The 24,882-nt window shown below is 37.7% G+C and overlaps 2 protein-coding genes and 1 non-coding gene across 4 annotated transcripts; 2 read left to right on the top strand and 1 right to left on the bottom strand.

Annotated features, from left to right (window-relative positions):
* Positions 1–45: 45 nt before the first annotated feature.
* Positions 46–13,811, top strand: LOC128232146 (DNA repair protein XRCC1-like). 2 transcript variants are annotated; one of them, XM_052945541.1, is made up of 17 exons: positions 46–201; positions 2,452–2,544; positions 3,035–3,142; positions 3,450–3,608; positions 3,883–3,951; positions 4,272–4,380; positions 4,602–4,762; positions 5,130–5,280; positions 6,600–6,768; positions 7,143–7,256; positions 7,653–7,720; positions 9,641–9,679; positions 10,059–10,158; positions 10,671–10,777; positions 11,555–11,705; positions 12,325–12,400; positions 13,000–13,811. In XM_052945541.1, exons 1-17 carry the CDS (start codon positions 151–153, stop codon positions 13,111–13,113), a joined length of 1,839 nt encoding a protein of 612 aa, XP_052801501.1. In that variant the 5' UTR covers positions 46–150; the 3' UTR covers positions 13,114–13,811. The 2 variants fall into 2 exon arrangements, with proteins under 2 accessions (XP_052801501.1, XP_052801500.1); XM_052945540.1 differs by having other exon boundaries at positions 5,127–5,280.
* Positions 13,812–13,944: 133 nt separating this feature from the next.
* LOC128232148 (transmembrane protein 47-like) lies at positions 13,945–17,787 on the bottom strand. The gene is made up of 4 exons (XM_052945543.1): positions 17,700–17,787; positions 16,951–17,122; positions 15,444–15,599; positions 13,945–14,507 (listed from the first exon to the last, which is right to left on the bottom strand). Exons 1-4 carry the CDS (start codon positions 17,763–17,765, stop codon positions 14,275–14,277), a joined length of 627 nt encoding a protein of 208 aa, XP_052801503.1. The 5' UTR covers positions 17,766–17,787; the 3' UTR covers positions 13,945–14,274.
* Positions 17,788–18,054: 267 nt separating this feature from the next.
* Positions 18,055–18,126, top strand: Trnad-guc (transfer RNA aspartic acid (anticodon GUC)). The gene has a single exon. It is a non-coding gene; the product is annotated as a tRNA-Asp (tRNA).
* The last annotated feature ends 6,756 nt before the right edge of the window (positions 18,127–24,882 follow it).

Below are 24,882 nucleotides of genomic sequence, written 5' to 3'. Positions count from 1 at the left end.
AATTCTCCTTTGTTTCAGAATCTGTACGGGAAACAGAAAATACCAACCTTGACCTCTCCAAAGCTTCCGGTTGTAAACAAATACATTTCCAATCGTTGTAAAAGCTTTAAATTCAAAGTGTCATTCAAGTAAACATTGGGCAGATGAAAGATGCCGGCAATCAAATTTCAGCATATCGTATCATGTAGTAGCGAAGATAAGGTAAGTTATCCTAACCATTTTTTTTCGTATAAATTGTAATGTAATGTATTTTCGCCACTAAAATACTGAAAACTAATTACTAGAGATAGTCTATGATTGACATGATTAGTGACAACCAGTGTATGTTTTTATAGCAATTTTGAGAGCCATTCTAAGTTTTAACACAAACATCAACTTCAATAAAGATCTATTTCATATTTTGTCATAAATTTAATTTATCTTAGTTTTATGTTTACACTATTTTGCATTTAATTACTGTGAATTGAACTTTAGATGTCATAAGATGAACACAAAATCAAGAAAAATAAAAACTACCATCTTCTTTCCACTGTTGATGTTCATACAGCCTTTAGAAACATGCCATATTGGCAGTTTCAAGAATTGATGTTTGAAATTTGAACATATCTACTGTGTTAAATTTATTCAGAATATCAAAAAACTATAAAAACAACAAGGTGCTGAAATGCCTCTATTGAAAGTCAGTAGGGGGGCGGTGGAATGGTCTCAGGGCCTTTGTAGGAGGCTGATTAATTAAAGGGCCAGTAAGCCTGGCTACCCTTAGTATATGCCTTTTCACCTGAACTGAAAGTTCTGGTGTATTCTAACTATTCTAGGCATATTTTGTCACCGTTAAAAGTGTTATAACTCATTAACTGCATGTAGAAATAGAAGCAGATATTGAGTTCTTCCATTCATCTGGCGATTTGCAGGGCTCGAATTTAGCACTTGCACTCAAAATTCGACAATGCGAGTTGAATTTAAAGACACTCAAAAATTTGCAGAAAATATGCAATCTTCGAAAGAGATATAAACATAATCGGTGATTAATTCCTGCACAATAAATGTAAAACTAATTTTAGAAATGCCTCTAGAGTACTTTTGTTTCCCATAAACACACAGAAAGTGGTGACATAGATTAACGTTTTGGGCACTGCCAGATACTCGTTACTATGTGGCAGGTACTCGTTACTACGCATACAGTTTTGTAGACTGGACTGGTCTTTTGTTTTCAATTTTGGCGGTGGTATTTAGCGATAATTGTATCAAGACACAGTCTGTATAATGATGATAAGCAAGAAGATAGCAAGTCCTTTACCCGTGGTGATTTAAAATCCAGTGTGTGTATACCACATGATAAATTACGTCATATATGCTATGTGATAAGGCAACATTTTGCTTAATATGAAGACTTAAATCAAAGAAAACATTTCTTTTATTACACCATTCTAAATGAAACAAAGGGCAGTCTAAGCTGCGTAAAGAGCCACGCCTTCGTTTTATTACCGGAGCTTGATAAGGCGATTAGTTTCATCAAACACTTCGACAAACCTGTTTCCAAAATATGTTTGGTAGTGCTCCGTCAGACAGCCGTATTGTGAAAAGGTTTGTCAAAGTGTTTTAAGAAGAAACTACACTCTCAATCCAACTCTGGTAAAAGACCGAAGGCAGGGCTCCCTAAGCAGCATAGAATGTGTCATGTTTCCTTTAAAATGGTGAAGAAAAAGGAAAGTTATCTTTGTTTAATGTCTTCATTCGAAGCAAAATATGCCTTCGGATGTAGTATTTATGACGCAATTTATCACATGGTATACACAGACTGAAATCGCCAACAGCTGATGGCGATGATTAATCAGTTCCAAAAAAGATGCCAAAATTAAATTATCCATCCGTTAAAAGTGTTTCGAAGTGGGAGAAGGAGTTGAACATTAAATTGACCCTCAATCAACACAGACGACGATGGGAATGTTTGCTAAAACTTTTGCAGACCGCATCAAATACTGGCCTGATCAGTTTTCAATGTTTCGGCACCTTATGTCTTTAGATTGTGAATTATTTACAACACAGAAATAGCATGTACTATGCCTTAAACTAGTGTTGTCCATACAATATATTTTTGTCCTAGCAAACACAAAGGGTTGAATTTAAAATCGAGTGAGTTTCAGGTTTTGTGAGTTGAAAAATTAAGCACTCACAAGAATTTGCAAGTATCAAAAAAAGTGATATTCGAGCCCTGATTTGTTCAGTCATTGAAATTATGCTTTTGGATAAACAATTCTAAATTCTTACAATAGTGCTTCACATCATAACCTTCCATTTAAAATTCAGAATTTGCACAATTAAAGTTCACTAGGACAATTGGCCAGGTGTAAATGATTGTAAAATTGCATCTTGTATAATTATTAACTTTTCAGTTTGAATTGCTGATATATGGTATCTAAATAATAGCATGTACATGCATTACAATTGCAGAACAACCCTGCAGACAACCTTTTGAAACCTGAAGGCAGCCATAAATGGAAATGTTCCACTGCCGGAGAGAAGAGTGTCTCAGTTGTGATTCAGGTGCAGTATTAACAGTTAAAAATTATAAGGCAAACAAAATTTAAAAACGTTTCATTTCCGCTTTCTTAAAGTATTTATCTTCTCTAACACCATACAATATAGTGAAAAATTGTGTGTGTTGAATCCCTGTTACATCATTTTGTAGATCTGCTTCAAACTTTCACAGATGGTCAGGTACATATAGCATCTACAGATGTCTGAGTTTAGTGAAAAAAACTTGTGTTTCAAATAGTCTTACCCCAAGAGACATATTTGCTTAACTTGAACAGATGATCAGGTATAATGTGCAGATTAAAAAGGAAGGCTTTTTGTGATGCTTCCATTTTTACCAGAATAATGATAGATAAAGTTTTATAAAAGCAAAATAGAAACCATGAAAATGTTTAGTTGTTCTTTTTATTGTATGTTTTACCTTTTGGGGGAAGTACTTGAGAGATGCCCATGCTTAGCTCTGCCTATGATACCCAGCTCTTCCAACTATTCATTTTAGCTGGAGAAGGCATCCCAGATCCACAGCATGGACATTGGCAATGAAGGCTCAGCATTTGTGGAGGTTTTGGTGGGAAGGTCTTCAGCTACCTCAGACCAGGACTACCAGGTACATACACTTTGTTGATACTTTTTATAGCTGATGAAATTGTGTAAAGTTAGTTTGTTATTGTAATACATTGACCTGTAATATTTATTTGATATCACATTGTACATCTATTGGATACAATTGCATATGATTGTATTAACTACTGGGTACTAGATACAGCAAAACAAATGTATCCATTAGAAATCATTCACATGTGTGTTTAAATTAAATTCCATTATATAATAATTTTATTGTTACATTATTTGGTATTCCATTGTTATATATATAATTCATGCTGTTTTGAATAAAACAATTCTTGCAATTTTAGGTGTTGCTGGTTGCTTCATCATTTTTGACACCAATGGAAGCCCGTAATGGCACAAACAGGACTAGTGTGCGCATGTTTGACATCAGCAAACTGTCAGCCCCAGCTGCCAAAGAGAAGTGGGATAGGGTTAAAATTGTATGCTCACAGCCATTTAACAAGGTACATATTATGTTAGTTTTAGTTGTGGTAAGTTTTTATCAATAAATGCTAGATGTGAGCCATTATCTGAACAGCTGTAAAATGACCAACAAATTGAATAAATTTGAATTAAATAAATTTGAATTTTATAATTTGTTTTCTGTACACAGCAGATATTTACACTTTATAAACGATAGCTTGATAAACTGCAGGTCTGACTATTCCTGCAAATATTTTGATCAAACTTTCATTATGATGGAATGGCCGACTCCAGTTAGATTTTTTATATTTTCAGACGAGCACGTATGGTCTGTCATTTATCAAGCTCCACAGCCCACCAGAAGCAGGGGAGAAACAGGAACCAGTAAGTACATTGTATTTATATATGTATGTACACAGTGCAAAATGTTTGCCCTTGTACAGTTGAATCCATTCACATATAGTAGTAGTTTTCACCTTGTATGTATTTCTCATATGGTCATGGAAAAAAGCTGTTCTGTATGTAGCCATATCAAGTGCATGTATGTAGAGTCATTTATATATTTATTGTGCATACTTCATAACTATTATTGTCATTTCTCTGTAGAATTACAATGCCTATGTGGAAATATAAATTCATGTTTCTTTTCATGTACTTTATGTGTACACAAGAGTGTTAGTTACTTGACCAAATGTGTACTACAGAAGCAGCTGGGCTTCTTCAAGCTGAAGGATGATGGTAACGGCCATGTGAAGACAGGAACCATATTTTCACACAGAGGCAAACCAGAGGCACCTTCCACACCTGTCACTGGTCAGTGGTCTGCCCGGTTGTTTTTATATTTCGAATTGATTCTTAGACTATAATAAGTAAAGAGAGAAAACAAGCCACTCCAGTATATATTGTCAGATATATTATCATCTGTAGAAAAAGCTACTACTCTTTCAAAACTCATTGAACTCAAAATTTGGATTAAGAATACATATTAAAAACGCATTGTTAAATTTTCACATTATAAATTTTATATTTTTCAGGAGCAGCAGCAGCTCGGGCGGCCTCAAGACTTGCTGACACTGCAGGCGGTTCCTCCACACCAAAACCCATAACCCCCAAGCCCATCACCCCTAAACCTTCCCCAGCTGCAGCATCTAGCTCAAACACTGGCAAACAGGAGAGTAAGACTACACCCTCACAGGTACTTTTTATCATTTAATTACCCAGTAAGTTCATGCAACATTTAATAAAGTTAATGGCTTTCTATTTCAATATACTTGTAGTGAGAGCCCGAGTGGTGTCAGTTTGGGGATTTAATTATATTTTTCATGTAGTTATGAAGTTCATGCAGCAATGAAATTAAAAATGACATCATAATGCTGAGCAGTACATTCAAATTGAAAGTCAATTTTATTAAATAGAAAATACTCTGGCAATGTTATTATTTAAAGTTAAATAAATTCATTGATTTAAATATACTAGGAAGTCCAAACTGATTGCTTGACATTTCTTTAGTGATGCTTGAAATAGTTGATTGTAAACTGATAAAAGCCCTGCTATTCTAGAAGACTGAGAAGCGTAAGCATGCTGTGAGTGATGATGACACGGATGAGGACACGGAGAAACCTACCCTGCGTAAACAGTTCACAAGTCTGTCCTCTGTCGCATCCCGGGACTCCGCTCACAGTGAAAAACAACCACCTCTCAAGAAAACCAAATGTAAGGAGTACTGGGTATATGTCATGTATATTGTTCAATGTTCCCTTTAATTTGGTGTTAAAACAGTCATTGAAAAATGTCCATCATGATCCAGTCATTTATGAGTTACATGTATGTTCTAATGTGTCCATGTTGTATTAATGAGATGTCACTACCATGGAAACTAGCAAAATGTACATGTAAAGCTCTTTCATTTTTTATGTACTTGTTAAAAGACCTTTAACATCTACTTTTTATAAAAGTAAGTTGCATCCAGTTATGTAGTTTTAGAGTTCAAATTTAATGATGATTTAATACTGAAGCAGTATATTCCCTAAACATACTGTGAAATCATTAATGTTCGTGGGGCATTAATGTTCGTGGTTTTCGTGGGTTGGGTGATCCACGAATTCAAGATCCCACGAAATATAAACCCTTTATTCCCTTTTTTAATTGCCTTGTTACGTACAAACTCTAGTATATTCTTTACAGAGGTCGCAGTATACAGTGTTAAACCTATCTCACTGTATAACTTACGATCATTATTCTGTTAATATATTATAACTGCCTTTAACAAATAATGAACCAAATCAATTAAATGTGTTTTATGCAGCAAATGACAGTTATAAGCACGTGTTTAAAGGTGTGCTGTTATTGAAAATCTCCAAGTTTACAAGATGTGCGTGATGAGTGTCTGTACTTGATTTTTTTTATTTAATGAAATAATTAATCGATTACTAGTACATTGAAGGTTACTAAGCACCGAACGTGACAATATACGCACCTTTTCAGTGTTTTCACAGTTTGCAAAATTCTTAATTGGCATTCAATGGCTTCCCCTATCTGTATTTATGATCAGGGTACATCCTCTTTTATTACCTTTATTTCCAATTAAATCGATAAGTGACATGGGTATATGCACTAATTGGCATGTCGTACCACATTAGCGAGTGTCATAAACCGAGTGACGTAGAAGACGGAAATCACGGGCCAGCACGTGGATATTATGCAGACGATCTAGGACGATCGCATCTTCGAGACGATCGCATCTTCGATTTTTTTTTTCAAAAATGAAAATCCACGAATTCAAGTACCCACGAATTGTTTTTTTTCGGCAAACCACGAAATTTCATGCCCACGAACATTAATGATTTCACAGTATATAATAAAGGAAAATATGTTGATTACATATCTTTGTAAATTGTTCATGTGATGACAAGCACATTTCACAACATATCGTTGCACACGGTTGGGAAATAACAATTTCTCAGTCTGTGTTTTTAACAGTATAACAGCTAATTGTGTAAACCACTATATTTTAGATATATGATATCTTCCAGCTGAACCCCCTAAGGAGTCCCCTAAAAAAGAATTTGGGCATCTCATGGATCGAGTGGTGTTTGTGCTGAGTGGGTTCCAGAACCCATTCCGGGGTGAGCTACGGGACCGTGCTCTCGCCATGGGAGCCAAATACCGCGCTGATTGGGGCAAGGACTGCACACACCTTGTGTATGTTCTCATGCTGTTATCTTTACACTATAACATGTTTCTAAAATGGAAACTGATGAAGTCTGCAGTATTATTTTATGACATATCTGAGCGATAGTGTAGTGTATTCCTGAAGATTGGTTTGCCTACCCTCTTTTAGCACATATAATTATTTATGAAATATTAACTTTCTTCACTTGGTGATTGAACATTAATAGCCTTATTCTTAATAAGGGTATACATTAGAGTTGAAGATTTACAATAACTTAAAGTTATTGTAAATCTTCAACTCTAAAGTATAGTTAGATACATAGTCAGCTAAGTCTTTGCTAAACTCCACTGACTGAACAAACCTATTATTGCATCCACCTAACTTTAGCCTTGTTTCCCTGCAGGTGTGCATTCCCGAAGACTCCTAAGTACAACCAGGTGAAGGGTAAGGGCCGCATTGTGGACAAGAAGTGGATCGGGGACTGCTACAAGCAGAAGAAATTGCTTCCGTGGAGGGAGTAAGTGTAATAGCCTGTTCTTGCATACAAACTTCATTGCTGATATTGTCATGGGATGAACAACTTTTGAAAGATTATTTTCAAGTAGACACTGTCAGGCTTAGCAAGCGATCATTGCAATACTCTTGTAACTCTTAGTATCAATGAAAGAAGTACACACACTCAATAGCATTATTTAAATGTTTGATTCATAAACTTAATATTCTGTGGATTTTCAGGACCATGAATTTTCATTTATTGGTCAATTTCCTTCCAACAATAAGATCATTCTGCTTTATACTTGCCCTCTATTATATACTGGAAAAAAACACATTAGTATTTGAAAATCATAAGTAAATGTTAGTGTTATTAAAGCTTTACAGTGTGTTCAGGTTATACAACATGTTCTCTTTACAGCTACAGACTGGGAGATGCTGATTCACCAGACGAGGATTCAGAGGAGGAAATCATAACAAAAACACCTGGTATGTGACTAGTTGTTATGTTTTATGCTTTTCTGTGTTTAAAATAACAACAGGTAATTATAGTATGACTATCAAAAATTACAAAAAAAATATTGAAATATAGTCCTCCTGTTTCTGATATTTAAGCCTGTTTCACCGAAAAAGGGACGTGAATGCACATAGTGCTGGAAAGAAAATGTATGAAATAAGATTTTCAAAGAAAAAGGATGATTCATTACCATACGTTTGTTGTCATTCAAGTTGACGTCAGCATTCAAAAATTTTTAACCTTGGCAATAACTAAAAACTGGTATAAAAATGGAACTTGAAACACATTAGTCCATATAAATAGCCACTTCAGAGTCTTTGACAATTTTTGATTTGGTGACTCTAGGTGTCCATATCCCACTTGTTGTTTTCCTAGCCAAGAATGAAAGATCCCAGCGCTAAGTATATTGAGCAGAAAGATTGTTCCAAAATTGCCATGCTTTGTTGACAGAAGTTGATCTGAATTTGACTAATTATTTGCGTTTCATTTTATACTTGAGTGTAATAAGAGAAAGGAATTGGCTAAAATTAATTTACGAGTAACTTTTGTGTTTTTATTAAACAGTGAAGTGTTTGTATTGTGGAGTTACAGTTGAAGAATATATGTATATTGGTATGGATCAGTCGACTTGTGGCATTTAGGGAACAAAATGAATATCCAAATTTTAAAAAGACGATCCCTAAACGAGCATTATTGTGGCTAGAAACACATATGTATAGCAAGGTCCGTAAGTCAATGAGTGTTGAATTATGCCCATTTTTTCCTCCACTACGCACTTTTTTTCAGTATAAAATGAAAAGGAAAAATGTTTGTTTCAATGTAAGGTTACAATAAATTTCACCTTGTAAATATCAAAAGTAAATATTTACCTAGTTTCAGAATAATTTTGGTGCTCATGCGTTGAAATTTATTCTTTTATGTCATTAATGATGTAGCATCGTGAAAAAACGTCTTCATATATTATTGATATATAACTTGGATTATAACTTTGACGTGAACTCATAAATTAGTGAATAGTGTTGCTGGTGTGAATGCTTTATAGTGAGGTTTATTTATAAGCTCTGAAAATCATCAAATAAGTATATAAATAGAATATCACATCCGTGTTCATACAATATGATTAAAGTTGTTTATTAAAATGATTTTTTTATTTTGACATTGCTCATTTTTCATCAAAGTTAGAATACTTGTTTAAGAAATTCTGAATTGAATGATCACTTTATATTATCAATATTTATATACCGGTATACAGATCTAATTCTTAAACAAACATTTAATTTGATTTGCAATGTGTATGTGCTGGGGGCTTTATGCTCATCTATTTATTTTTATGAAATGAGGAAGTTTTTAAATAGATCTTGGTTACTTTTGTTCAAAATGATGATTGTTTATTTATTACAGTGAAAATTATATATTTTTTTTAAGTTCTCAATACATTGTTCTTCCTTACATGTGCATGTATGTTACATTCTACTGTTATATTATTAATGAAATTATTACATATAAAGTATTCAATTTTATTATTAAGAACCTACAATTTCATTGATGCATATACCAGTTCAGGGGTAGTTCTTGGACAGTTTTTCTTTCAAGAAACCTACCTGATCTGTTGAGATGTCAGATATTTTTTATCAAGTGTAATCTCAAATCAGTTCAAAATTCAATAACATCTTTGTTAACTATGTTTTCAATATAGGTAGACAAAACCGATCTTACTCTTCTTCGAATGTTCTAGTACATCACAAAAACTGATTGATTTTTTTAACAGGCAGTTGATAAATTGCTGTTCAAAAACAGAGCAAAATTAATATAGTGAGAGTCCAAGCTCTACTCCCTTACTAGTACACTGTTGTTGTTTTTACTCAAACACTGTGAATACATATTTTCTTCAGCTAAGCAGTCTAAAGCAAAGCCAACCCCCAAGAGAAAAGGTAAAGTCTATTATGTCATCATTTTTTTAATCATTTGTATCCAAATACATTTATTAAATGATGTGATTTTAAATAAAATTAAAATTTCAAGCATTTGTGTAAAGCCATCATTGCCTAAGTTTATTATTATTTAAATTTCATTAAGGTCAGAAAAAGAAATCCTTACATTTTAAAACATTGGTTAGAAAAAGAATGACATAGTTGATAAATTTGCAATTACTGGTGTCCTAATTATATGGTGAAAAAAAACTTCAATGACCATCTATTGCCACACTAGCATTTTGAAAGAGGTGTATTGAAATATGCATTAACTGGAAAAAAGAAATATCATTTTTTGTATGATTACATGTAACCCGTATATTTTTGTGTTTTGGAACAGATAGTACCCCTCCCCCAATCCCAGCAGTATCAGACAGTGATGAAGAGATGTACGGTGGGGCCACTGACAGCGGAGAAGACACAGAGGACGAAATCAGGAAGTGAGCTTATTTTAATATCTAGAAATTTTGTTTGTTTGAAAATTGTCTGGGTTCATAATACCTAACTCTTTGAAAAGTGTTAAAGGTCCTTACTCTGGAATATTTGTTAAGTTTGATAATTTTGAACAAAATATATGGCATTTATATGATATTGAATGACATGTATGATAATAACTTATATATTTATGTTAAGTCACATTAATTGTCTTGATAGGTTCAGTCTGTTTTCTAGATAAAGAAACAGGCTCAATGTACATCTACTTTCCCCATAAGGCAATACCAGATGGTCATTGCCTGTCTACTTGTACTCGTAAATAGAGTATATTAAAATAGAGGTCATCCAATTTTATTGAGCTCATTTTCAATTATTAAAAAAACACACTAGCAATGATGATTTAATAGCACTTTAATAAATCATCTCTATATAAGGCACACAACTTACAACATGTTTATTGTCCTGTCAAGAGTTGAAACTTGTTTAAGATGTTTATTATTTGCTCTTTCTTTTTTAGAATGAAGGAAAAGGAGGCTGGAAAGAAAGGTGGTCCAAGTAAGAAATCCCCAATCAAGCCCGCCACAGACGACCCATATGGGGTCGAGACAGATGAGGATGAACCAGGTATACATGTATTGTTTTGTAGTTTTAAACTTCTCTCAAATGTGGATCACTGCCTTCATTGAACTAGAAGGTACAGTAAAACATTCATGCCCCTAAAGGGTGGCATATAGTAATTGGATTGTCTGTTAGTACTAAATCACTGTCAATCACTAAATAACACTTTGGCCCAGGAACCTCAAACTTGGTAGGCAAGTAGATCATGACCAGTAGTTGACCCAAATTGATATTTAGGTGAAGGTGAGCTTGTATAACATTAATGTTCACAAAATTGTATAGTTATATTGGAATGTATTGTTCATGATATTTGTGTTGACATCTTAAAGGTCAAGGTCACATTTCATTGTCAATAATGACAACAACATTGTATATATCAGCCATATCCCTGATAACTGGAGTTCAATCAGTCTTCACAGATTTGTAGATTACTGCATGAAGGCGTTTGAAAAGATAAGTAGGATTCCAATCAAACCTTTAATCCAATATATATGTTACATACTAATTGCTATCCCTTCCACAAGGCCTGTTTGAGGCCATTTGTCATTTCTGTGACACCTCTTGTTTTTCCTATGATAAACAAATCATTTTCCGTTGCTCCATCCTGCTGTGGGAGAAATAGTTTTGAATATTTTTGTCCATTTCGTACATATACACCAATGAAGAGTATCACAATTTTATCAAAGCTATATTAAGTTATTAACTGACATCTTAGATACCTTATCAAATTTTAAACCTGTCACCATATTACTAGTATAACATTCTTGCCTCTGACCTCTCCAGGTCCCAGTAAGTCAGGCGCTGATTCTGACAGTGCAGACAGTGGGCTCCCGGAACTTCCAGATTTCCTTCAGGACAAAAACTTCTTCATTTATGGCAGTATGGACGTGACCGAGAGGAGACTCATGAATAGATACATCGTGGCTTATGGAGGGTAAGACATTCTTTTCGTGATATTGAATAATATTCGGTTAGGTGGGATTGTGTGTTTCTAAGTGTAAAACATCGTCTGTCCTTTAGCCAAATTAATAAATTAAACTTGATTAATAAAACAAAAAATTCTTTATCATTTATATCTTTTAAAATTTTCCTTTAGAAGTTACAAAACTATCAAAATCATCTAATGTGGAATAGTTTGTTGAGCTTGATCTTGTTATAAGCAACTTGGATAAGAATGTTTGACAAATTGGGGCCTGGTGCTGTTTTCAATGACCACCTTAGATTTCACCTAGTTTTAATATTAGAATCCAAGTGCTTCAATGAAACTGTAAAAACAGCTGGCAAATGGACTGAATGGAATCACTGAGGCTTGTCTAAGGACAAGGATAAGAATGAAAATGAATACCACTCAAGGTCTCTACTGTTGCGTTGTAACTTGAGCCATAACTCTTTGACCGTAACTCCTAGTAATTCTAGTTTAACAAGGTTTCCTCGTATTGGTAAAATTATTCCTAAAACTACATTCACTACAAATTTATCCTCAAGTTTGGAGCAGTTATCATGAGTCATGTCTCCATATTTCCTCATTCTAGCTGTGAACAACTGTATTTCAGGGAATTGGAGGATTACATGTCTGACAAGGTCAACTACGTTGTGTCATCTGCAAAGTGGGACAACAACTTTGATGATGTGAGTTTTTATGATCTGAATGCTTATTAATGTGACATAAATTATTTTGTATTCCCCGACTATGAATTTAATCAGATTAGATTTCTACTTAATATCTTCTAATAGTTGAAAGTTAACATTTGTGGTGGAATGTTTGGGACTCCCTTTTTACGTGCTCCCACTCTTTGGTTGTGCAACGGGTAATTTTGATGCACTATCATCGACTATGGGTGCAATCATGTGATTTGCATTTGTGACAAAGGCGGAAAGTGGGAGTGATTGTGTCCATTGGACACATTTCTAGTTTTATATTTAATTTTGAATTTTAGAATCAACCACTGAAATGTTATACATAATGATCTATGTCCTTTTAATGTATAAAAGTGTATTGCATGTTTCCTTGTGCTTAATATTTGATTACATTGCATAGGTTTGGAATATATTTAAATTTACAAAAATAAATCTGTATGTTATGAAAATATATTCACTAGTCTAAAAATGGTCCAAGAAGTTTCCAGTGAGATAAGCTCTTTATCATTTGCAAGTGAGTTTGAAACCTTCCAGTCTATGATACAGATACATTTCACCAATTTTACTAAAAATGTATTTCCTCTCCTCAGGCCCTGTCAGACAACCCCAACCTAGTGTTTGTGAAGCCAAAGTGGGTACATGTGTGTCACGATAAACAGAAGCTGGTGCCCCACCAGCCATATATAGTGGTCCCTGATGCTTGAACCACGTTCACTGTGTGCAGGTCCCTGATGTTTGAACAATGATTGCCATGTGCAAGATTTAGCAGGATTTATGAAGACTACTTTGATAGAAATGTTTTTGGTCTTCGTAAAGTTAGAACGCTGTGCTTTAGATGACTAGAGTAGATGCATTTAAGATTAATGGACTATTAATTAAATAAACGCTTGGTTTAGAGATGCATACTGTACGATTTGGGTCGAGTATATAAAGCATCTTGGTGAAAATGATCAACATAGTATAAAATATTTTTTAAACAAGCTCTTTTTCCATCACATTCTTTCATTTGCATTTTTATCAGGACATTTTTCTTGCACATCTACATGAATTTGGTGTAAACACATAACACATACGATGTAGTTTTTTTTTATCTATCATCAAAAAATATGTGTTGGACATGTTCACCAAGATGCATTATGATGCCCATACCTCACTACTGTAGTAACTGTACATGTAGTTGTTACTGATTCGTGAAAGTGTGCTGATAAATCTTAGGGAATTAGACACTCGATACTCAGTGATACATATGTGATATACTTACAATAGGCAGCAGGATATATTGTTAATTGTATTTAATTTGTTAATGGACTATGTATTTTGTCTTTACATGTATGATGATTTGTGACTTTGTTGTATATAATGATGAACATTTAATGATTAGAATAAAACCCATTTTACTTTTTGAAGTATCTTTATTTACAAAGATTGATTGGTATGTGGAATGAGGTAGGCAATAAATAAATACAATATAATTGATGGTTTGCAGACATGCTATTGAACAATAAACAAACACTATTCGATATTATGTACAATGGATTTATTTGGTGCTTGCTTTGAGGTGTTATTCAAGAATTTAATTACGGATTCAGTGAAAATGTTGAACAGTAAAGACTAGAGAATGATGGTGATGATTTAGGTAATGGACACTTTATTCATGCCATTTCAAGTCACATTGACATAAATACTCCTATATGATTGGTTGCGCACACATGCTTTATAGACACACTATAACTGAATTGTGCTAAATTGTTAGAGTGTATTTTTATTCGTACTGTTAGTCGTGAAATACACACTCTTTTTTAGCTAGACAAATGTACATTTTATGTCTCACTTTATGCATATCTGTGACGCATATGTCTCCATGGCTACCCTGGTGAGTAGTCCTGTTCATCACTGCTGTCTGACTTGCCGCCAGTCTCAAGCGCCGTGTATTTCCCGGGCACCAGGTAACACAACGAGGCCCCGATGCTGAAAATAAGGCCTCCCCAAGCGAACCCGTACGCCCAGTCGAAATCCCAGCGCTTTATCTGATCCGATTTCTGAATATCCTCGCCAAACTTTACCGGAAATATCACCACCACGAGAAACTCGAGTAGTGCTGTAAGTAACACCAGGTTAAAATTAGATTAACAATAAGCAAATAATAATATTTATACTGCAATACTTTATTCTACCTTTAACAAATACTATACGTTTTGCCCAAACTTCTCAAACTCTCTTTAAGTCCCCTTACGCATGTTTCGGTATAAATTATGTAATATTATCCCTTTATACGGTGTTGAGAACATTAAACGGAATCATATGATGAACTTGTTTTTGGCTTAAAAGGTAAAGTTAAAGTAAGAAATTTAGCTGAATGAAATAAGACACTTAAGCTTGTTACGCATAAATTATTTCGTGAAATTAAGTCTAGCTAATGTCAGTATATACTGTGTGTTCAACAAAATGGCATTCAAAGAACTATTTAAACAATTGACATCAAGCTCTAAAATTGCCAATATAGTTTTCAGACGGAATGATTATAACATACACTACTCGTGCATTTTTAACATTAGATCTTTACAAACATTCGAATATCTTTTAATCGTGCCAACTCTATTTACAGTAGTAGAACTCAGAACCTAACAATGCTTCTCAAATTTAGTTTTATGTAACCTGTATAGTATGAAGAACATGTAAAGACTGTGTTTGACTGGCTGACTTTTTACTATCAATTACATCTTTGCAGTACTGCCTAAGTCGTTAACTTGACTTGTTATAATGTATCATAGTTTGGTTTGAACATATTTATTTCATGAAAAGATACAAGTTTTAACATATATGTCATTCTAAATACTTAAGAATTAGACCGAAGGCTAAAAGCTTATAAAGATCATCTTCTATAGAAAGCAGATGAACAAACTAATGCGGTTGTCTTTTTAATGATAAGTGTATTTATAAATGATTACAAATTATCATAGTTTAGCAATGACACCTGTTATGTAATTATTTTCAAAACACGTGCTTTCCGTTTGGTTAACAAACATGGACGTACCCACAGTTCCGAGGAACCCAGCAGCGGCTTTATAAAATGCGTCAGTCTTCCTGGAATCAGAGCCACAGAAACGCACACCCAGGCCGCCACAAATCGTCCCGGCGACACAGAACACAACCGACATTATACCAAACACCAGGCACGCCGTCAGCCAGTCTAAGAATAAACACCATGCATGATAACACCGCGAGGAAGCAATGATTATGACGTCACCACGAATATGAACGGCCATGATGGAATTGAGACAACAAAACGTTTGTTTTGATGTGTTTTTTATTAATGCACCAGTCATTTGCAACCACGCCCCCCCCCCCCCCAAGGTCCGGGGGTATACAGGGGATAGCCGGGGAAATGGGCCGTGTTTTTACCTTTCAGGTGGCCCCGCAGTGCCGGGTGAATGCGGTGGTTTTGTCTTCGCGCAAAATATAGCAGGGAATAGGCCTAACCTAGGCTCCCTGGGATGTGGGGGCATTTGGCGGGGATTTTACCATCAGTTCGTCCTCGCAGGGTGGGGATTTTACCCGGGGTTGGCTTGACCGAAAGTCAAAGTCCCCGCCATTCCCCGGACCTGGGGGACCGTGGTTACAATTGACTGGTGCATAACTTGAATCGAATTGAAAACACATTGCCCACGGTACGCTACTTCCATGTGTTATACTGTCTATCATCCTTGGTGTTGTAGTTTGTGAGAAGTTTCAAAAGCAAATTTGTAATCAGCGATGGAGAGGACTACACATAAATTATATCCCGCAAAAAAAAAACAATGATAAATCGGCTAGTCTCATCTGTTTCTTCACGGAGTATACATATTAGGCAGCAATTTTTACCATTTATCGTATATTTTTCATAGCAAAATAATGCTTTTGAAAGAAGTCGTACAATATCAAATTATGCGAACGACCACACTCGTGAAATTTAAGCGAACGACCACAATTTTAAGGGGTGTGAATAGAGCTACTTAATGAACAAAATCCTTAGCTCGTCTAAATGATAAAAAGAAGTTCTACTAACTACAAGTTGTCCATTCGTTTTGACATATTCTAGTCATAGACTAAATTTATTAAATTGCCAAGTATATGAAATATTAAGAATATTATACAATGATAATAAATTACTTTCAGATGACATGTGCGAAGCCATTTGTATTAATTATTTGCGAGAAGTCGTTTTCAACCAATGCTGATCCGCAAAAATACACTGATTCGACGTGAAAAAGCAGGGGAGTTATCGAGTAACTGTCGCGAATTACCGAGTAACTGTCGCGAATGTTGATTGTATTTTTTTACCATAAAGCCAAATTCGATATGAGAGGAAGTCAAGTCTTAAATGTCTTTAGTTTGATAAAGTAAGAATTATAAGTGTCGTCGGTTTTACGGTTACCAAGAACATTATAATGAATAGAAGCAGGCGGGACAAAAAAATAAAAATTACCACATATAGATATATATATGCACACACTATGGATATGTAGACTTTGTAGTTAGTTTTTGTTATTCAGTAAAACAACCTTCGTTCACGCAGACGCGAACATCTTCCTGCAGTTCATGGCACGTGTTCCACAGGCCCCAATCCCATGTACGTCCCTCGTGGTAACGTGACGTCACCTTCACCCAGCGCTCCCCCGCCACTGACGTCACCAGCCACACAACCGCAATCACCGACAATAAAACAGCGATGACCTACCCAGTAAAAAGATGTTCTTGAAACTGCTTATAGAACTTACCCTTTTGTTATGATCAAAACATGTGAGAGTTTTTTATGCAAGCTTTTTAATAAAAATGAAATAGAAACCAAAAAGAAACATACAACCGACCAGGGTCACATGGGACAACAGTCTTATCAGTTACATCACAAGTCATAATAATGTCCGTCCACAACATGTGCGTACAATGTTACATTTCATACAAACATTTGCTGTATATGACACTATGAAGTGGACGAAGAATAAAGTCCGTTCAGTTGCCGGGACCCCATGAAAACCGCGGCCGTCGTTTTTGACAATGTAAATATCCAAGATTTATGACTGTGACAACTGCAACTTTTCGATGTTTGGTCAGTAGGGCTATGCCTCTCCCATACAATCAATATAAATTCCGTAGCAGACATGGTCTCAATGAATTCTATGCGAAAATGAGGGAGATCCCAATTTCCAGTTATAAGACATGATCAGTATTGATTTGCACAGCCATACGATAAAAGTAACTAACACAACTGGTTGCACTAATATTACTATAAGCATTAAGAAATACAACGTACCTTGATTGGTGCAACAGCTCTGAGATTGTCTCCCATAAGCTTTTGAAATAGTTTGCTAGATGCCATTGTCAAACTGAAGGAAGACTGCAGTCGCTCTTTTCTGTCGGAAGTCATCGGTATTCTACGGAAATAAGTTCGGTTATTTCCGCCGTTACTCGGCTATCTTCGGATAAATCAATTGTGAAACAAGTGTAAGAATTTTTCATTTAGCGTATATAACTCCATGATTTGAATTTGATTAACAATTAAAGAAGTCTTAAGTTTAGCACTTATTTATTATAATTGTGTTTAAAATCGAGTCACCAGTATTTAAGCTATATATTCATTTATTATATTTGTTCCAATCATCAGTGTCTCCTCGATAGTATAGTGGTAAGTATCCCCGCCTGTCACGCGGGAGACCGGGGTTCGATTCCCCGTCGGGGAGCATTTTTATTCCTGTTCAGTATCTCATTTTTTTTACTCTATCAATATTTGTCACTCAAGAGGGCATGACTATGGAGTAATATGAATGCAAGTTTATAGTTTCGTTGTCTGCAATTAATGTGAGACGATATTTGAAAAGATGAAAACTAAACAAATTTCAGAGCAATAAAAATTCGAGCATCATATTTATCCAGCAAAGCAATAAAACTATTTACTTTCTCAGTATGGTCTACAAACATTCATATTTGACCAGCCTTTAATCCTGACTTTGAATACTGACTTGTATCTGTAGGATTATACATTCATATTTTGTGAGGATACGTTTGAATGTAGAATAGTAGCTAAAACAAATTATGTCTTGTGGTTGTCTTTAACATGGATCGTGACAGCAAGCTTCACCATATGCAGCTTCTAGGTTATAGTTGAAGTGCATGTAGCTGTGATGGGGGGTCAAACTTCTAAGAGTCAGGGTATGTAATAAACGTTTTTATATCAGCTTTGTCCGTTGGATACATCCAATTCAACGATGTACAGCAATTGAACGAGTGTCACAGTACTGCGACAATAAAATGGCTGAGCATTTGAGAATGAGTGAGTAACCAATACGCACGGTATAGTAAAATGAATTATTTTGCAAATCTGTTAAACGCTAGTTTATAGTCGTCGTGTGCAAAAACTGTCGAAAAGAAAAGAAGTGAAACAGCAGCCGTCCGTCGCGTTTCTAATGACTTCACACTAGCCGTAATGGTCCCAAACGTATTTTAAAAATAGGCATTAAAAATCAACACAACAATAATGCTATATATATTTGTGTGCATCAGTCATTGGGATGTTTGCCTACACCTATTGTTTTAACTGGATAATAATAAGGCTTACCCAAAGCTAAACGTCGATGGTAACATGCATATTTAATGGAGAATGGATCTCCTTTCCGACTCATCACTGACTTGACTTGTAAAATCATGTGGAGGTCGATTTCCCGATGTTGGGGACAAAGGTCAGCCTATCTTTATTCCGGGTAGTTGCAATAAAATCAGGGTTATATCGGATGCAGAGCTTCCGCACATATGGTTTTACAATATGGAAGGTGTATTGAATTTACTAAATATATTTGGAGATATTTTTTCGTTAAGAATCTTGAAGTTTTAAGATCCTTGGTTAGAAAAGTGCATCTGTTTGGAATTTCTGTAACGACGACATCACGTAATTAAAAACCTCTGTCGTATCTACAAACATACGGTGCGGTCAACACAGTGATACATAGTTCCGGTTAAGTTCAGCTGGAACAATGAGGGTGACGGGCTGGCGAGATGGGCGGATACGGGTCCCTATTCGCTGGTACAACCGCTGTCTGCAGTACCGTGCATATGGTGAGTACCGTGCTTGGATGGAAATCAAAATACTAAAAGTGGGTTCCGATCCGATATCCTGTATCATTGGCCGTACTCTCTCCTGTCCTGTAACACTGGCTCGCCTTTCTCCTGTCCTGGATCATCGGATCTCATTTCACCTGTTCAGTATTATCAAATCTCATTTACGTCATGGATCATCAGATCTACTTTCCACTGTCCAGGATCATCGGATCTCCTTTCCCCTGTCTACGATAATCGGATCTCCATTCTCCTGGTCCGGATCATTGGATCACATTCCTCCTGTCCTGGATCATCGGATCTCCTTTTTCCTGTCCTAGATCATCGGATCTCCTCTCTCCTATCATAGATCACCTGATCTCCTTTATCCTGTCATAGATCATCGGATCTCCTTTTTCCTGTCCTATATCATCGGATCTCCTTTCTCCTGACCTAGATCATCGGATCTTTTTTTTCCTGTCATAGATCATCGGATCTCCTTTCTCCTGTCATAGATCGTCGGATCTCATGTCCTAGATCATCGGATCTCCTTTCCCCTATCCTGCATCATCGGCTCTGCTTTCCCCTGTCCTGTATCATCGACTCTCCTTTCCCCTGTCCTGTATCATTGACTCTCCTTTCCCCTGTCCTGTATCATTGACTCTCCTTTCCCCTGTCCTGTATCATTGACTCTCCTTTCCCCTGTCCTGTACCATCGACTCTCCTTTCCCCTGTCCTGTATCATTGACTCTCCTTTCCCCTGTCCTGTATCATTGACTCTCCTTTCCCCTGTCCTGTATCATTGACTCTCCTTTCCGCTGTCCTGTATCATTGACTCTCCTTTCCCCTGTCCTGTACCATCGACTCTCCTTTCCCCTGTCCTGTATCATTGACTCTCCTTTCCCCTGTCCTGTATCATTGACTCTCCTTTCCCCTGTCCTGTATCATCGACTCTCCTTTCCCCTGTCCTGTATCATTGACTCTCCTTTCCCCTGTCCTGTATCATTGACTCTCCTTTCCCCTGTCCTGTATCATTGACTCTCCTTTCCCCTGTCCTGTACCATCGACTCTCCTTTCCCCTGTCCTGTATCATTGACTCTCCTTTCCCCTGTCCTGTATCATTGACTCTCCTTTCCCCTGTCCTGTATCATTGACTCTCCTTTCCCCTGTCCTGTATCATTGACTCTCCTTTCCCCTGTCCTGTATCATTGACTCTCCTTTCCCCTGTCCTGTATCATTGACTCTCCTTTCCCCTGTCCTGTATCATTGACTCTCCTTTCCGCTGTCCTGTATCATTGACTCTCCTTTCCGCTGTCCTGTATCATTGACTCTCCTTTCCCCTGTCCTGCATCATTGACTCTCCTTTCCGCTGTCCTGTATCATTGACTCTCCTTCCCCCTGTTCTTTATCATTGACTCTCCTTTCCCCTATTCTTTATCATTGACTCTCCTTTCCGCTGTCCTGTATCATTGACTCTCCTTCCCCCTATTCTTTATCATTGACTCTCCTTTCCCCTGTCCTGTATCATTGACTCTCCTTTCCGCTGTCCTGTATCATTGACTCTCCTTTCCCCTGTCCTGTATCATTGACTCTCCTTTCCCCTGTCCTGTATCATTGACTCTCCTTCCCCCTGTCCTGTATCATTGACTCTCCTTTCCCCTGTCCTGTATCATTGACTCTCCTTCCCCCTGTTCTTTATCATTGACTCTCCTTTCCGCTGTCCTGTATCATCGACTCTCCTTTCCCCTGTCCTGTATCATTGACTCTCCTTTCCGCTGTCCTGTATCATTGACTCTCCTTTCCCCTGTCCTGTATCATTGACTCTCCTTTCCGCTGTCCTGTATCATCGACTCTCCTTTCCCCTGTCCTGTATCATTGACTCTCCTTTCCGCTGTCCTGTATCATTGACTCTCCTTTCCCCTGTCCTTTATCATTGACTCTCCTTTCCCCTGTCCTGTATCATTGACTCTCCTTTCCCCTGTCCTGTATCATTGACTCTCCTTTCCCCTGTCCTGTATCATTGACTCTCCTTTCCCCTGTCCTGTACCATCGACTCTCCTTTCCCCTGTCCTGTATCATTGACTCTCCTTTCCCCTGTCCTGTACCATCGACTCTCCTTTCCCCTGTCCTGTATCATTGACTCTCCTTTCCCCTGTCCTGTATCATTGACTCTCCTTCCCCCTATTGTTTATCATTGACTCTCCTTTCCGCTGTCCTGTATCATTGACTCTCCTTTCCCCTGTCCTGTATCATTGACTCTCCTTTCCGCTGTCCTGTATCATTGACTCTCCTTTCCGCTGTCCTGTATCATTGACTCTCCTTTCCCCTGTCCTGTATCATTGACTCTCCTTTCCCCTGTCCTGTATCATTGACTCTCCTTCCCCCTGTTCTTTATCATTGACTCTCCTTTCCCCTGTCCTGTATCATTGACTCTCCTTTCCCCTGTCCTGTATCATTGACTCTCCTTTCCCCTGTCCTGTATCATTGACTCTCCTTTCCGCTGTCCTGTATCATTGACTCTCCTTTCCCCTGTCCTGTATCATTGACTCTCCTTTCCGCTGTCCTGTATCATTGACTCTCCTTTCCCCTGTCCTGTATCATTGACTCTCCTTTCCCCTGTCCTGTACCATCGACTCTCCTTTCCCCTGTCTTGTATCATTGACTCTCCTTTCCGCTGTCCTGTATCATTGACTCTCCTTTCCCCTGTCCTGTATCATTGACTCTCCTTTCCGCTGTCCTGTATCATTGACTCTCCTTTCCGCTGTCCTGTATCATTGACTCTCCTTTCCGCTGTCCTGTATCATTGACTCTCCTTTCCCCTGTCCTGTATCATTGACTCTCCTTTCCCCTGTCCTGTATCATTGACTCTCCTTCCCCCTGTTCTTTATCATTGACTCTCCTTTCCCCTGTCCTGTATCATTGACTCTCCTTTCCCCTGTCCTGTATCATTGACTCTCCTTTCCCCTGTCCTGTATCATTGACTCTCCTTTCCGCTGTCCTGTATCATTGACTCTCCTTTCCGCTGTCCTGTATCATTGACTCTCCTTTCCCCTGTCCTGTATCATTGACTCTCCTTTCCCCTGTCCTGTATCATTGACTCTCCTTTCCGCTGTCCTGTATCATTGACTCTCCTTTCCCCTGTCCTGTATCATTGACTCTCCTTTCCCCTGTCCTGTATCATTGACTCTCCTTTCCCCTGTCCTGTATCATTGACTCTCCTTTCCCCTGTCCTGTACCATCGACTCTCCTTTCCCCTGTCCTGTATCATTGACTCTCCTTTCCCCTGTCCTGTATCATTGACTCTCCTTTCCGCTGTCCTGTATCATTGACTCTCCTTTCCCCTGTCCTGTATCATTGACTCTCCTTTCCGCTGTCCTGTATCATTGACTCTCCTTTCCGCTGTCCTGTATCATTGACTCTCCTTTCCCCTGTCCTGTATCATTGACTCTCCTTTCCGCTGTCCTGTATCATTGACTCTCCTTTCCCCTGTCCTGTATCATTGACTCTCCTTTCCCCTGTCTTGTATCATCGACTCTCCTTTCCCCTGTCCTGTATCATTGACTCTCCTTTCCCCTGTCCTGTATCATTGACTCTCCTTTCCCCTGTCCTGTATCAATGACTTTTCTTTTCGCTGTCCTGTATCATTGACTCTCCTTTCCGCTGTCCTGTGTCATTGACTCTCCTTTCCCTGTCCTGTATCATTGACTCTTCTTTCCGCTGTCCTGTATCATTGACTCTCCTTTCCGCTGTCCTGTATCATTTGCTCTCCTTCTCCCTGGCCTGAATCATCGGCTCTACCTCCTCCTGACCTGAATAATCTTATCTCAATCTCCTGTCCTGGATCATCGGCTCTACTCACTCCTTCCCAGGATCAGCAGAACTCCCTTCTACTGCCCATGAGCGTCGGCTCTCTTTCCCCCATTCCTGTATCATCGGCTCTACTGTCCTCTTTATTTTATCATGGGATCCTTTCTCCTGTCCTGAACCATCGGATATCCTTTCTCCTGTCCTGAACCATCGGATCTCCTTTCTCCTGTCATGAGCCATCGGATCTCTTTTCTCCTGTACTGAACCATCGGATCTCCTTTCTCCTGTCCTGAGCCATCGGATCTCCTTTCTCCTGTCCTGAGCCATCGGATTTCCTTTCTCCTGTCCTGAACCATCGGAACTCCTTTCTCCTGTACTGAACCATCGGATCTCCTTTCTCCTGTCCTGAACCATCAGATCTCCCTTCTCCTACACTGAACCATCGGATCTCCTTTCTCCTGTCCTGAACCATCGGATTTCCTTTCTCCTGTACTGAACCATCGGATCTCCTTTCTTCTGTCCTGAGCCATCGGATTTCCTTTCTCCTGTCCTGAGCCATCGGATTTCCTTTCTCCTGTCCTGAGCCATCGGATTTACTTTCTCCTGTCCTGAGCCATCGGATCTCCTTTCTCCTGTACTGAACCATCGGATCTCATATTCCTTGATCTCATTCCCCCTCTTCTGGATCATCTTCCCCTGTCCTGGATCATCTCATTCCTATTTCCTGTAATTGCATTCCAAAAATGTATCCCGTGTGTCTCCGTAGGTGACTGGTGTTGAGTTGGACATCCCCGACGAACCCTTTGCCAAGATACACGGACTTCTGTGGCTGTGAAATGATTTTTGTTCTTGCGATTCTTTCGACTGGGTCTTTAGTAGTTCAGATGCTGTTGTCACCGTCCATTCATATAGGGTGTGTCATTCTGTGACTTTATGTTGGCCACTACCTGTCTACTCGATATAGCGTTTTATAAGTTAGGAACGTTGTCCGGGTCAACTGCAGCTCAGGTGAAGATTTATGACCCTATTGACTCTTCGTGCAGTGGCTAGCTCTGAAGCCCATATCAAGGTTAAGTAAAACATACCTAAGGCCGTAAATATGATCCTATACTTAACATATTTGTAGCTATTATTTCTAATCGCATTCGTTTTTCGTTTCTGGTGCCCTGTGAGTTTGGGCTTCGGCGGGTTGGATCCGCGCTATGATATGACGCTGTGGCTCTTTTTATTAATATGCTAATAATTGAACATGTTAGTTATATTCTAGCACCTGTCGCATGATAATGATACTGTCATCGATCTGCTGTCTCATCCTTGCTACATGATGTCGTCTAATACATTTACTGTCGTCTGCTAACGTTAGTGTATCTAAAAGACTGGAGAACAACATTGGGCGTTGCCTCTCAGTTTAAACAGTATATTGCATGCATAAGGCAAAAACACTGTTGCAGAATAATTCACCACAGGAGCTGATTAAACGAACATCAATGAAGTAAAAAGACAATTTCATTTCGCATTTAAATAGGTTTATATTTAAAACGCTTGTGTGATTCGAATGAATGGTGTGTGTATAAAATTGTCAATTTTGAAACACATGACTT

This window comes from Mya arenaria, chromosome 4 (genome assembly GCF_026914265.1).
Source record: "Mya arenaria isolate MELC-2E11 chromosome 4, ASM2691426v1".
NCBI classification, from domain to species: Eukaryota; Metazoa; Mollusca; class Bivalvia; order Myida; family Myidae; genus Mya; species Mya arenaria.
This window is presented reverse-complemented; position numbering and strand designations above follow the sequence as displayed.